General features: G+C 48.8%; 1 protein-coding gene across 1 annotated transcript; it reads left to right on the top strand.

The window, feature by feature from the left end:
- Positions 1-546: 546 nt before the first annotated feature.
- Positions 547-8,197, top strand: LOC139356167 (V-type proton ATPase subunit e 1-like). Its single transcript, XM_071068995.1, has 5 exons — positions 547-582; positions 2,603-2,691; positions 7,480-7,529; positions 7,616-7,784; positions 8,092-8,197. Exons 1-5 carry the CDS (start codon positions 547-549, stop codon positions 8,195-8,197), a joined length of 450 nt encoding a protein of 149 aa, XP_070925096.1.
- Positions 8,198-13,817: the final 5,620 nt, after the last annotated feature.

The following is a 13,817-nucleotide window of genomic DNA, read 5'->3' as shown; positions in this document are numbered from 1 at the left end:
GAGCCCTAGGAAGATTCCTGGGCCTGGCCCAGGGTCCCTCTGCTGTGTGCAGTCTGGGGACTTGGTGCCCTGCATCCCAGCCACTCTAGCTGTGATTAAAAGGTGCCAAGCTATAGCTCGGTCCATGGCTTCAGAGTTGCAAGCCCCAAGCCTTGGTAGCTTCCATGTGGTGTTGAGCCTGTGGGTGCACAGAAGTCATGAATTGAGGTTTGGGAACCTCTGCCTAGATGTCAGAGGATATATGGAAACACCTGGATGTTCAGGTAGAAGTTTGCTGCAGGGGCGGGGCACTCATGAAGAACCTCTGCTAGGGCAGTGTGGAAGGGAAATGTGGGGTGGCGGCCCTCATACAGAGTCCCCACTGGTGTGCTGTCTAGTGGAGCTGTGAGAAGAGGGCCACCATCCTCCAGACCCCAGAATGGTAGATCCACCAACAGCTTGTACCGTGCACCTGGAAAAGTCGCAGACACTCAATGCCAGCCAGTGAAAGTAGCTGGGAGAGAGGCTGTACCCTGCAAAGCCACAGGGGCAGAGTTGTCCAATACCATGGGAACGTACCTCTTGCATCAGCGTGACCTGGATGTGAGACATGGAGTCAAAGGAGATCATTTTGAATCTTTAAGATTTGACTGCCCCACTGGATTTTGGACTTGCATGGGGCCTTTAGCCCCTTTGTTTTGGCCAATTTCTCCTATTTGGAATAGCTGTATTTATCCAATGCCTGTACCCCCATTGTATCTAGGTAGTAACTACCTTGCTTTTGGTATTACAGGCTCATAGGCAGGAGGGACTTGCTTTGTCTCGGATGAGACTTTGGACCGTGGACTTTTGAGTTAATGCTGAAATGACTTAAGACTTTGGGGGACTGTTGGGAAGGCATGATTAGTTTTGAAATGTGAGGACATGAGATTTGTTGGGGGGCAGGGGCAGAATGGTATGGTTTAGCTGTGTCCCCACCCAAATCTTATCTTGAACTGTATCTTCCATAATTCCCTCATGTTGTGGGAGGGACCCAGTGGGAGATAATTGCATCATGAAGGCGGTTTCCCTCATACTGTTCTTGTGATAGTGAATAAGTCTCAAGAGATCTGATGGTTTTATAAGGGGAAACCCTTTTTGCTTCGCTGTCATTCTTCTCTTGTCTGCCACCATGTGAAACGTACTTTCACCTTCCACCATGATTGTGAGGCTTCCCCAGCTATGTGGAACTGTGAGTCTGTTAAACTTCTTTCTTTTGTAAATTGCTCAGTCTTGGTTATGTCTTTATCAGCAGCATGAAAACGGACTAATATACCATCTCTGCCCCAGAATGGGCATCCTGAAGTCTGGGGGACCATCAGTTTGTCTAACCAGCCTTTGCAGAATGGACAAGAAGAAATACCTGAGGCTAATGCCTCTGACTCTCAATCTCATCCTCACTTAAAGGACTCAAGAGATGTGGATGGCTCCTTGTCATGCCCCAGGAACCCTCTGCCAGCTCTCCATCAGCCTTGTGATAAAAGTCAAGACCCTTAAATCTGTGTACAAGATTCTCTGTGACTTTGTCCTTGAACCCCAGCCAGCACAATAATGTCCCACATCATTTGGCCTTAACCTCAGTGAAATTGAATGAATCAGATGTGCAGGTCTATGCACTATAAGTTTTTGTTTGTTTGTTTGTTTTGAGACGGAGTCTCGCTCTGTCACCCAGCCTGGAAAGCAGTGGTGCAATCTTGGCTCATTGCATCCTCTGCCTTTTGGGCTCAAGTGATTCTCCTGCCTCAGCCTCCTGAGTAGCTGGGATTAGGTGCCTGCCACCACGCCCAGCTAATTTTTATATTTTTAGTAGAGACGGAGTTTCTCCATGTTGGCTAGTCTGGTCTCAAACTCCCGACCTCAGGTGATTCACCCGACTTTGCCTCTCAAAGTGCTGGGATTACAGGCATGAGCCACTGTGTCCGGCCTATGCACCTATAAGTTTTTATCTTCAGTTATTCTGTGCGATCAAGAGCCTCGGTTTTTAAGACTTTTTTTCCCAGATCAGGAGACTCTTCTTGGAGGTGGAAGAGTCAAGTCCAAAGTTTTTTTCCCTTAAGAAGCTGTTTGCCTATCTATTCACCCATCTATCTGTTCATCCACCCATCCATCCAATCGCTTATCTATCTTTCTACTGCCCTCTGGCTCTACTCTGGGCCAGGCCCTGTGATCATGCTGAGAATCTTGGAGATGAATCAAATATACCCTCTGATCTCCAGCAGCTCACAGTGGGATAGACAAAGATGATGCAACTAGACAACAAAAAATATAAAAACATAAGTGCCATCTTGAGAAAAGTCAAAAGCCATGGAAGCATAGAGGATGTCCCATCCCAGCCATGGGGGTCAGGGGAGGCTTCCTAGCAGAGGAGACATTTGAACTGGCTTTGAAGTACAAGAAGGCATTAGCTAGACAGGGAAAGCATGAAAGAGTCATGCAGAGAGTACAGCATATGCAAAGGCCCAGAAAGGGTCAGAGAGCATGTTATACTGGTTGCAAACTATGTGCAGTGGAGATGGTTGAGGGGTGAGAGAGAGGTCACAGCTAGAGCCTAGTGCAGATTTCTTGCCCCGTGAATCTGGTCCAGGTTCTTCTGGAAGTGGGCAGGGAGGAGGTGCCGATGGAGGCCCCGCAGAGCCAGTGTGGCCTGTATTTAGCAATTGGTGCTAGGTTCGAGTGAGTACGCACTAGGCCTGGGGGATCCTTGGGCAAGAGGAGTTATGTGGCTCAGTTTCAGGCCATCTCCTCAAGCAGATGTGCATGAGCAAATGAGGCACAAACTGCAGTTGGGCAGATGGGGTCAATTCTTGGCTCTGTATAGACAGATAACTTTGCACAAATCACTTTTAGAGCCTCAGTTTCCCATGGCTCAGTTGGGAGTATATCATTTATCCTAGAAGGCTGGTGATAACATTACTTTTCTCCCTTCCCTTTTCCTTACAAGGTGGATCCAAATGGTCACTCTAGGTGAGGCCCAGGGAGATCCCCTTGGTACCCAAACTTGCTTTCCCCAGTTCATTTTGGTCAGAGCGTCCAAAATATGGTTCTGAATGCACCACCCACTGCTTGCGGAAAAAAGCACACAATTCTTAGTAAGGCATTCAAGAAATCTGAAACTTTTTAATATAATCTCTACCTTCTATTCATCCATCCACCCGTCTGGCTGGCTGTCCTTTCATCTCTGTGTTCACCCCCTTATTCACTCAACAAACACTCATTTCTTGTCTCATCCCTCCTCCTCCTTTTCTTTCTTCTTATGCTCAGTCTCTCCAAATGGCCAGCTTCCTTGACCTCATGTTTGTGTGAACAGGCTCTTCCTTCTGTTCAGTGGATGCGGTGGGATGCTTCCCTTCTTTTCCTATCACTCACCTACTTTTTCTTCAAGGCCAAACTCAAAGGTCCCTTCCTCCATGAAGCCTCTTGCCTTATCAGCTATCCTCCTTCTAGTCTTCCACTCCTAACGTCTTATCTTTTTATGGGACATGTATTCCATAGCATTGTTTTTTTGTCTGTCTGTTACCCACTGACCTTCCACCCTACTCCAGTAGGGTGGCCTCTTTGTACATTTGTTTAGGTTGTACACTGCACAGGAACACCCAGCTGAGGAATGTGCCCTAATGTGAGGGCTGTACCTCTCTGGAGGGAAGAGTCCTTTTTTTCTAATTCATACAAAGGTACCTGTTCTCCAAGTGATGAGCTCAAGTGGCTGAGTTCACCCATATGGGGCACCTTTTTCTGTTTCCTACACAGGGGCTCTTTGAGTTAGTGGTGACCTTCCCTTGATTCTAAGTTACTGTAGGCCAGGAACACGTTGGCTTCATCCCTGTTCCCCCAGCTCCTAGAATAGCAGTGCTAGGCCCCAGAGACCTCCATAAGTGTTCTTGGAGTTGAAAGGAGAAGGCTATCAGTAGTGAATCTCTGTTCACTTGGCCATGGAAGGGCAGGACTCATGCCTATCTTGTAGGGAGACAAGGCTTCCGAGTTGATGCAGTGGTGATGGCAGGTTTGTTTGGAAATTCTCCAGTAAGTGGTGTTCTGGGCCTGTCTCCCAGGGACCTCGAGAGCTTGCTGGAAGACCTGCAGACCAGGGCTCCTCCAAATATTGTTTTAAACTGATTGATGCCGTGCCAGGCAGGGAAAGGACAGGCATTTTTCATACATGAAAAACAATACATTCTGGGGCCAAGATGAAATTATTTTACATTTATACGATAACAGGCAGGGAGACAAAGACGATGTTTGAGGACGTTTAAACCCTCAAAATCATTAGTCACTGTCCCAGCAGGCTACACAAATAAATGATCAATGCACAGAAAAACAAGGCCCTCTGAGGTGTTTGCCCAAGACCACTTATGTGTCAAACAGACTTATTAGATGTGAAGGGAATGATTATTTGTACAAAGTGAAATGAACATGTGCAATAATATTGTAAAATGTTTATTAGTCTAGAGTGTGCTGAATGTTCCTAAAATATATCAGGTTCTCAGCTTGCATTTAATGTACTGTTATAAATGATATCACATCCTTCCAAGCCGATTTTCCGCTTAACGCTAAGCTTCTTTGCTGGGGAAATCGTGTTTTCAGATCCCAAGTATGAAAACATTGTGGGGTTAAACTCTCCCTTCTACTCCCTAACCCCCACCCCAATCAGTTACCTCCCTATAAAACTTGTCCTGAGTCTGGCTGGGAGGGATAGGGCAGTTGGTCAGGCCAGATGGTGGTTGGAAAAGGAAAAGGGGGTGAATGAGTTATTGTGGTGGGGACGTTAGGCTGGAAGTCCGGTGATGCAGATTTCAGGATCTGCTCACTAATCTCCTGCTGTGTGACCTTGGGGTAGTCCCTTCCCCTCTCCAGGCCTTAATAATCTCAGTCAGAAAATGGGAATAAAGAGACTCCCAGAGCTAAACATTTACATATTCTAAATCCCAGCTTACTGAGTCATGAGTCTGAAAGATAAAAAGAGATTCTGGAAGTGAACAAATAAAGTGCTATAGAAAAATTCTTATTTTTTTCTATGATTCTGGCCAATTCTTACTTAACCTTTAAGGCCCTGACCAAATGTCCCCTCCTCTGGGAAGCCTTCTCTGACCTGCTAACCAGCTGGCAGTCTGTCATCTTTGCACTAACAGTGCGAAATGCTTGTGTCCCTTATTGCCCCACCAGCTCATGGTATCACCACATCTCTCTGTGTGAATAGGCTCTTCCTTCTGTTCAGTGGGGAAAGCTCTGCAGGAAGGAGAAAGTGGCTTCGTTCTTTGCTCTGCTTAGACCAGCAGGACTCTCCTCCCTCAGTGAGTCGTCTGCCTCCGCGAATGCAGCCGCTGAGCTGGCCAGCTTCCTGGCACGCGTGTCCAGCTGTCAGCTTGCTTTGAACTGAGGTCCCCAAAAGATCCCCGGACCTGGGCCAGGCACAGAGCTGGTACTCAGGAAATGATTAGTGGATGCTGGATGGGGAGGAGCCGAGCTAGTGTGACCTTTGGAGGTTATCCCTCACCTACTCCACATGTTAAAGATGGGAGTTGTATACCAGAGTAGGGAAGGGATTGACTTGGGGGCTACTCAGGCATCTTGGAGAAGGGTCAGAGAGAGTGTTTCCTATAACATGTCAACTCTCCATCCAAGAAGGAGGGGTAGAGGATCCCAGCCAAATCCCATGTCCTTGGCCCTGAACGGGGGTGGGAAGTATTGGTAGTGGGCAGTTCTTGGCATCAGCTGAGAGCACAGGCCTGGCTTTGGAGTTTGTGGAGGTGGTTAGGGATATGGGGGGTTTCCAGTTTCCTGGCTGAGTCACGTCCCTCTCCCTTCCCCTGCCCCCCAAGATTTGCTCAAAGGCCCCCTGGAGGGTGATCTTCTGTGAGCTCAACTGATGGTCTGGGGATCTTTTGGGGACCTCAGTTCAGAGCAAGCCGACAGCTGGACACGCGTGCCAGGAAGCTGGCCAGCTCAGCGGCTGCATTCGCGGGGGCAGACGACTTGTTGAGGGAGGAGAGTCCTGCTGGTCTAAGCAGAGCAGAGAATGAAGCCACTTTCTCCTTCCTTCGCAGCTTTCCCCAGAAATGACTGAAAGCAATCTACATGGAAATATATACTAAAATGTGGGAACATAAAGTTAGAAGTAAGCATTCAAGGCAAAGATTAAAAAGTGTAGGAAGGTAGGGTGGATTCTGGAGTGAGGCTTCTAAGCAGGGATCCTCCTCTAAGGCAGGCCCTGCACGCTGTGGAGGCAAGTCATGTGTGTCACTCCAGGCTTCCAGCAGAGGGGACCCAAGCAGGTATGTGATTTACTGTGCTCACAAGATAAACACACGACCTTTGCATAGAAGAAGGACCGGTCCCTTGATTTGAGGCCAGAGAAAAACTCCTGCAATTTCTCAAAAAGGGGCACACCATGTCCCCGACAGCTGCCTGTCAGCAACATAAGCTGGCTGCTTCTTCCTCTGCCTCCCCTTTCTTCTCTTTATTCTCTTGCTCCACCTTCTCTACTTCCTCCTCCTCCTCCTCCTCCTCATCCTTTTTCTTCTTTTCATAGAGTTTAGGAAAGCAGTCCTTGGAACACAGAAAGAAGTGTTCCTGTTCAAGTTGAACCCCTGGTAACTGTCAGGGTGCTTGGGGTAGGAAGATAGCCAGGCCCCAGCATGAACTTCTGGCGGCCTGGGAAAGTGTTTCTCCCCACTATAGCAGTGGGCAGTGGTGGGTTCAATGTTATCCCCCATGAAGCGCAGTGCCGTACTGAGCATCTTATAATGAGTGCCTTCTACATGCCAGACATTTATTGGGTACATCCTATGTTAACTCGGTTGGTCCTCACAGCCTCCATTCAGGGTGGTTCTTCTTATTCTCAAGGTCACAGGCAGAATATAGAAGAGCTGGTTTTGGCACCAGGTTCTTGCACTCCCAGGCTAGCCCCTGGCAGCCCCACTGCTGTCTCACTGTATGATCCTGAGCATTTCTATGGTCCTGACTCTTGATTCTCTCATCTGTACAGTGAAGGCCATGTGTCCCTGAGAGTCCCTTTAAGTGGACAGTCTGTGGTTGCCTGAGTAGCTGAGTCCCCCTTTGCACTGGGCTCAGGTAGACATTTGGGGTGCACAGGGACTACCTCTTGTTTTACCCTAAGTAACTCCTCACCTTTGCCCCTTGGGCAGAGGCTCCTCCTGCTGGTTGCCCTTAGAACCTGTCCCTGGATTGGACCTCTCCCACAAACTCCCTTCCCGGAGAGACTGAGACTCACAGGGAACCTGCATTCCTCAAGCAGGGATGGAGCCTCAAGATTTAGCACCTGAATCAACTTCTTAGGCTGCTGTGGGTGGGATAGGCTAGGTGGTACAGTGGATTAGGCATTGGGACAGAATATTCTCTTGCTTTAAACCCCACTAATTACACTACAATCCAAATTCCTTGCCACGCCCCTACATGACTGGGCTCCTACTTCCCCTCTGACCTTATTTCCTCCTACTGCCCCAGGGTACTCAGCATCCCCTCACATCAAGACAGCCTTTACAGCTTCCGTATTAGTGAAGGCTACCCAAGCTGCTGCAACTGATACCACTCCCAGATTTCTGTGGCTTAGCCCGATAGTTGGTTTCTTGCTCACATTAAGAGTCCAGTGGGCTGCTCCAGTGGCAATCATGGGAATATCACAGCCTCATGGTGCCTCTTTTCGTGATAAGCATGTTCTGGGACTTCATCAGCTTCTTGGTTCCCTGGTTCATCCCTAAGAGTCTTAGCAGAGTAGTTATCAGCACCATATTGGTGACCTGTTCGGTTTGCTGCTTTTTTTTTTTTTTTTTTTTTGAGACAGGATCTCTGTTGCCCAGGCTGCAGTGTAGTGGCACGATCTTGGCTCACTGTAGCCTCAACCTCCCAGGCTCAGGATCCTTCTCCCTCCTCAGCTTCCTGGGTAACTGGGACAACAGGAGCATGCCATCATGCCTTGCTAATTTTTTGGTATTTTATGTAGACATGGTGTTTCACCATGTTGCCCAGGCTGGTCTCGAACTCCTGGGCTCAAGCAGTCCTCCCACTTCTGCCTCGCAAAGTGCTGAGATTATAGGCATGAGCCACTGCACCCAGCTACTGCTATCTCTTTTGGCTGATTGCAATTCTTTTTCATTTCTGTCCTCTCTTTGGACCACAGTTGAAAAATGAAACCAGCTGGTATCTGAAGCATCGCTGGCCTTGAGGAGAAGACATGCTCTATAGTGCTAGGCATTGATGTTATGAGAAGAGAATTCCTTTTAGATGCAAATTCTCCTCCAAACTGAGACCTTCTTCCTTGACTTGCCTGTTTTGGGCATCAGCTGCCTTAAACATTCACACCATATCTGAATATCTTATTCTACAATGCGGTATTTCTTCCTCCACTTTTTTTACACTTTGACTTACTATGTGCCTACCTAACCTAAGCTGTGCTGACTCTACAAAGTGTTTATGCACTCTTCTGAGAGAAGATGCTCTTCTGAGAATATTTTATTCTCTCCTTGGAATCTGTGGATTTGAAGATGGCGCCTGTCTTCTTCTAACGTGGGAATCAGTGAAGTGTTTAAAAACTGCTTCAAGATAAACAAGATTGGGATAGGGCAGTCAGTAGGAGAGCACGTTCAGAGGGAAGCTCTGTCACAACAGAATTACACCAAACTATATTTTCAGGATGAACTTCTTACCTCTTCCATCTCTTGGAATAAAATATTTTTCTGCTTCCAAAAGAAAACAAATGCAAGTGTTCCTGCTCCGTGTGGTGATTCAGGGACCCAGAAGCCTTGCATTTGGTGGCCCTGCCATCTGCTGGGGTGCCGATCCTCTGTGCCCAGCTGGCTCAGGTGACGGCAGGGAGCAGAGGCATAGGGAGCAGAGGCATAGAAAACCACAAGGGGGTTTTCTGGCCCAGACTTGAGGGTGGCCCTTCATAAAACCTAGTCATACGGCCACACCTAACTGCAAGGAAGGCTGGGGAATACACTCCAGCTGTGCACCCAGGATAGAGTACAAATGTGTTTGGTGAACAGCTAGTTTGTTCCTGCTCCAGCCTTAAAAGCCTTTTCCTTTCCCTCCACCAGGCCCGAGGGATGGGCAGCAGAATTAGCACCCCCCGTGTTGCAGATGCAGAAACAAGGCTCAGAGAGACTGTCCACCTTGCCTCTTCCCACCACCCACCAAGGTCACATAGTGAGTTGGTGTCAGAGACCATGTCTCCTGGCCTGGAGCCTGTGCTTCTTCAGCTAGAAGCAGCCCGGTCACCCAACCCTCAGCATCCCCCACTGGCCTGGTCCTCCCCTAAGGCCCTTACCAATCTCCACTTTGTGTCAGAATTCACCAGGGAACTGGTGGTTCCTGGTCCAGAGGTGAGCTTCTGCAGGGTGAATGTACCTGCAGTATGTGTACCTGCAGTATATATCTAGCTCAGTACATGGAGTGGGGCCTGGTATGGGCATAGCACAGAAGACTGAGCAGGGAGAGGCTTGCTCAAACCTCAGAAGGGCTGAGAGGTGAATGAGAGGAAGACCAGAGCGAGTGGGTGACAAATGAACTTGCTGAGCAGTGACTGGGATGTCCACAGCACTCTCTCCTGCTGAAGTCCACCTGTCCCCACCACCCACCATGCCCTGGCAGCATAAAATCCCAATTCCACCTCTGTCCTCACTATTGTGCCCCTCCCGCTGTCCCATCTCCCACTGTGCTCCAGCCACAAGGGCCTGCTCCAGTCTTCCTGCCTGGGCTGAGGTCTTCTGTGGCCCCTCCAAGGGCACACTCACCTTCCTCCAACCTGCCCTGTGCCTGTGGCTGACCTGTGTGTCCCATCAGTGGGCTCTGTGGAGTCAGGCCTCCAGTTGGGTTTGGTCACTGTGGGGTACCCACAGAGAGAGAAGCAGTAAGGGTCAGGGTCTTCATTTCCACAGTTCTTTCCTTATAGATGTCTTGGACTGGTCCCTTGATCAGAGGCCATCACTCCTCCCAAAGAAGCCGACTGTAAGTTCCAGCAATCACTCCTTCCCCTCTTCACTTCAGGATAACAGTTTTGCTGCTACTGGCCCAAGGCTACTGCTCTATTCCTTGTGTTCCTTTCACAATAGCCTCCTTGTAAAGAATCTCTGCTTGAATTCTTCCTCTCCTCTCCTCTCCCCTCCCCTCCCCTCCTCTCTCCTTGCCTTTCCTTTTTCCTTTTTCTTTTTTTTCTTTCTTTCTTCTCTTTCTTCTTTTTTTTCTTTTTTTCTTTTTTTTTTTGAGACAGAGTCTCACCCTATCACCCAGGCTAGAATGCAGTGGCATGATCTCGACTCACTGCAACCTCTGCCTCCTGGGTTCAAGCGATTCTCGCACCTCAGCCTCCTGAGTAGCTGGGATTACAGGCACGTACCACCACACCTGGCTAATATTCTTTGTTGAGACAGGGTTTCACCATGTTGACTCGGCTGGTCTTGAACTCTTGATCTCAGGCAATTTGCTTGCCTCGGCTTCCTAAAGTACTGGGATTACAAGTATGAGCCATCGTGCTTGGCCTGAATTCTCCTATCTGGAGTGTGCTCCTGTTTCCTGTTGGGATGCCGACCTGCACGCCTCATCTCAGGGCCTCCATACTTGCTGTTCCCACTGCCTGGTGTGCTCTTCCCTCAGGTCTTTACATGGGCAACTACTTTTCAGCTTTAAGGTCTCAGCCTGACTAATGTTTTCTCAGAAAGACTTTCCCAGAGAGAGGGGTCACCTCTAGCCAAAGGTGTCCCCCTCACCCTGGTCGTTCTCAATCCCATAGCCCTAGATTAGTTTCTTCCTTGTATCTGTCAGTGTTTGCAATGTTTGTCTGGCTTTCTCCTCTGGAATGCAAGCTCCATGAGAGCCGGGGTTTTTATCCGTCTTATTTACTTCTCTATCCCCCAACCTAGGACAGTGTCTAGCACATAGTAGGCACTTACTATGAATGTTTATTGAATTTGCAAATGAGACAGATTCAATATGCAAACTAGGGAGTAGCATAAATGAATGAATGAATGCATAGATTGGCAAATAACTCACCTGAATACATGGATAAATGAATTGGGCAAATGTGTAACAAATGAATGAACACATTGACACAGACATGCACGTAGGGGAATGTCATGTGAAGGCGAAGGCAGGAATTGGGGTGATGCCTCTACAATCCCAGGACTCCGAAGATTGCTGGCAAGTCCCCAGAAGCTAGGGAAGAGGCATGGAACAGATCTTTCCTCACAATCCTCAGAAGGAACGCACCATAACCCTACCTGGATTGTGGGCTTCTAGCCTCCAAAACTGTGGGACAATCTCTTTCTGTTTGTGAAGCCACCCAGTCTGTAGTACTTCTTATGGCAGCCCGAGCAAATGATAAACTATGTCTAGGCTTTAGGTTTCTAGAGCTTTAGAGGTGATGACCTACTATGTACAGCTTTGGAGAGGCAGCACAGTGTGGTCGCAAGAGAGTGGGCTGGCAGCTGGGGACAGTCCCAGATCTGCCACTGACTTGCCGGGCTAGTCTTCCTGCCTGTGAACTGAGGGGATGGGACTGCAAGATTTCTAGGGTCCTTCCCAGCCCTAACTTTTCCTACTTGAGGAGCTGTGAAGAGGAGGCCAAGCAAGGTCAGGTGGTACAACCCAGGTCACCCAGTGGGTTAATGGGAAGTGGTCCCAGGAACAGCCTCTCGCCAATTATATGATGATTGCTTCTTTGCCCAAGATGCCTCCCAGCAGTCTACAGCAAGCCTGACCTTCTCTGATCCTCTGTTCTCAGCCCCTGGGTGGCTTTGGTGCTGTGTGGGTCTGATGAGGCCCTGGCTATTTGGAAAGGCGGCTTCCTGGAGGAGGAAGTATGAAGAGGGCCCTGCTGGTGTCCTGCGAGTTCTTGCACTGCCTCCCTAGGCTGCCTGGATAGAAGGCAGAGGCCTGGGACCCACTGTGCAGTGGCACAATATGTCTTTGTCTGGCCAGGGCTTCTGGGGATCATGGAGGCTGATCACACATCCATCCTCCCCCAGTATTTTCTTGGAGTCCCTGGCAGAAGGCTCGATGCTCTGGCTGGCCCGCTGACTTCCCTTCCTGCCTGATTCCAATGCCTTCTTAGAACTAGCCCAGGGACTCAGGCTGGTCCATACCAAATGGATGGCAGCATCTAAAAACTAACAGTTTGCAGTTGTCAGGTTGTTGCTGAGTGGTCCTCTGACTCCTTTGCCTTTCAGTGTCTGAAAGAGTGTATCCAAGGTAGGTCTACAGAGAGGTGCTGCAAGTCTCTGTCCTCATAGGGCTACTGGGGTACTTCTAGTTGTCAGTTTCATGGAGCTGGAAGGGAGAGTAGAGATGCTGGTTGGCTGAATGGGATGTACAAAGATTCAGTGTTTGAAAACATGGATTTTTTTTTTCTTTCTTTCTTTTTTTAAGATGGAGTCTCGCTCTGTCGCCCAGGCTGGAGTGCAGTGGCGCTATCTTGGCTCACTGCAAGCTCCGCCTCCCGGGTTCACACCATTCTCCTGCCTCAGCCTCCCGAGTAGCTGGGACTACAGGCACCGCCACCACACCCGGCTAATTTTTTGTATTTTTAGTAGAGACGGGGTTTCAGCGTGTTAGCCAGGATGGTCTCAATCTCCTGACCTCGTGATCAGCCCGCTTTGGCCTCCCAAAGTGCAGGGATTACAGGCGTGAGCCACCATGCCCGGCCAAAAACATGGATCTTAAAAATGACAACCTGAGTATAGGGTGGTGAGGCCCGTTTCGCAATTTTTGTATGAAAAAAATCTGGAGGTCATAGTGGCACCCAAGCTCAGTGCAAGATGACAATGCCAGAGTAAGGAAGCACAATTGAGGCTGACTTAATGATACTTTGCAAGGAGGTAGCAAGTCTGTTGTCTCCGACTCATCTGATGAGCTATTTACCCAACGTAGAATTCTGGCTGCAAGCCTCCAGTGACCAAGAGTTCTCTTTTGCTTGCTTGAAGTAGCTCTGTCAGAAAGTTCTTCTTTGTATTCTGCTTCCTTGTAATTTTCCTTGTAAAATTCCTTGTAATTCAGCAAGGTTTTCAAGTACCTACTGGATGCCATACTGTTTTTCTCTCTGTTCTGACACTCATTAAGCTTATCTGCCCCACCTGTCCACTGGAAGTCTGTGATTTCTAGACAGTGACCCCATCTTTCATGCCTTGTCTTCTCTAGCAAAGACAGCCATTCCTCCTTCATCTGGTTTTTCCAGCACATGGCTTGGAGAACCTTTCCTTCTTGGTTGTGGCTCACCTTATTATTTGCCCACTAACCCTTATCTTAAACTCCTTGTGGAGCCTGCTGAGACCACCACCTCCCTTGCCCTGAGATGCCACTCCTATTGTGCAAACAGAGGTGGCAGGCCAGGTACTGTGAACTTCTAAGTCTCATTGACCAGAACTTTTAACCTTGGATGTTTCTTCAGCAGTGGCTCACTGGTCCTTGCCTGAGGGACTTGCATTAAGACACACACTGAATTAGAGAGCTGTGCTCCTCTTTCAGCCCCATCCTGGCCACAGCTGTTCCTTTCTTCTTCCTCCAGAAATGACCCTTTCCCTTGGCTCCCTGATAAGGGCTTTCCAATTTCAACCTAACTACACTGCAAAGGGTTAATAACTTGGAGTGCTCTAAAGCCCAGTTCAGAAAGTCTCTTTCTGGCTCTGGGACTCAGTTTCCCCATGTGTAAAGTGAGGGGGCCAGTCCGGCTTCTCTCTAAAGCCCCCTCCAGCCCTGATATCTGGTGTGCTGAGTGCATAATGTGGGCATTTCCGCTCTCATGACCCGCCAGTGGGACCGAGGTTTCAGTGGCGCCACTCACATCACACACG

The sequence above is a fragment of the Macaca nemestrina genome, chromosome 1, assembly GCF_043159975.1.
Source record: "Macaca nemestrina isolate mMacNem1 chromosome 1, mMacNem.hap1, whole genome shotgun sequence".
NCBI lineage: Eukaryota > Metazoa > Chordata > Mammalia > Primates > Cercopithecidae > Macaca > Macaca nemestrina.
Note: the sequence above shows the minus strand (reverse complement) of the source record. Positions and strands in the feature narration are given on the sequence as shown.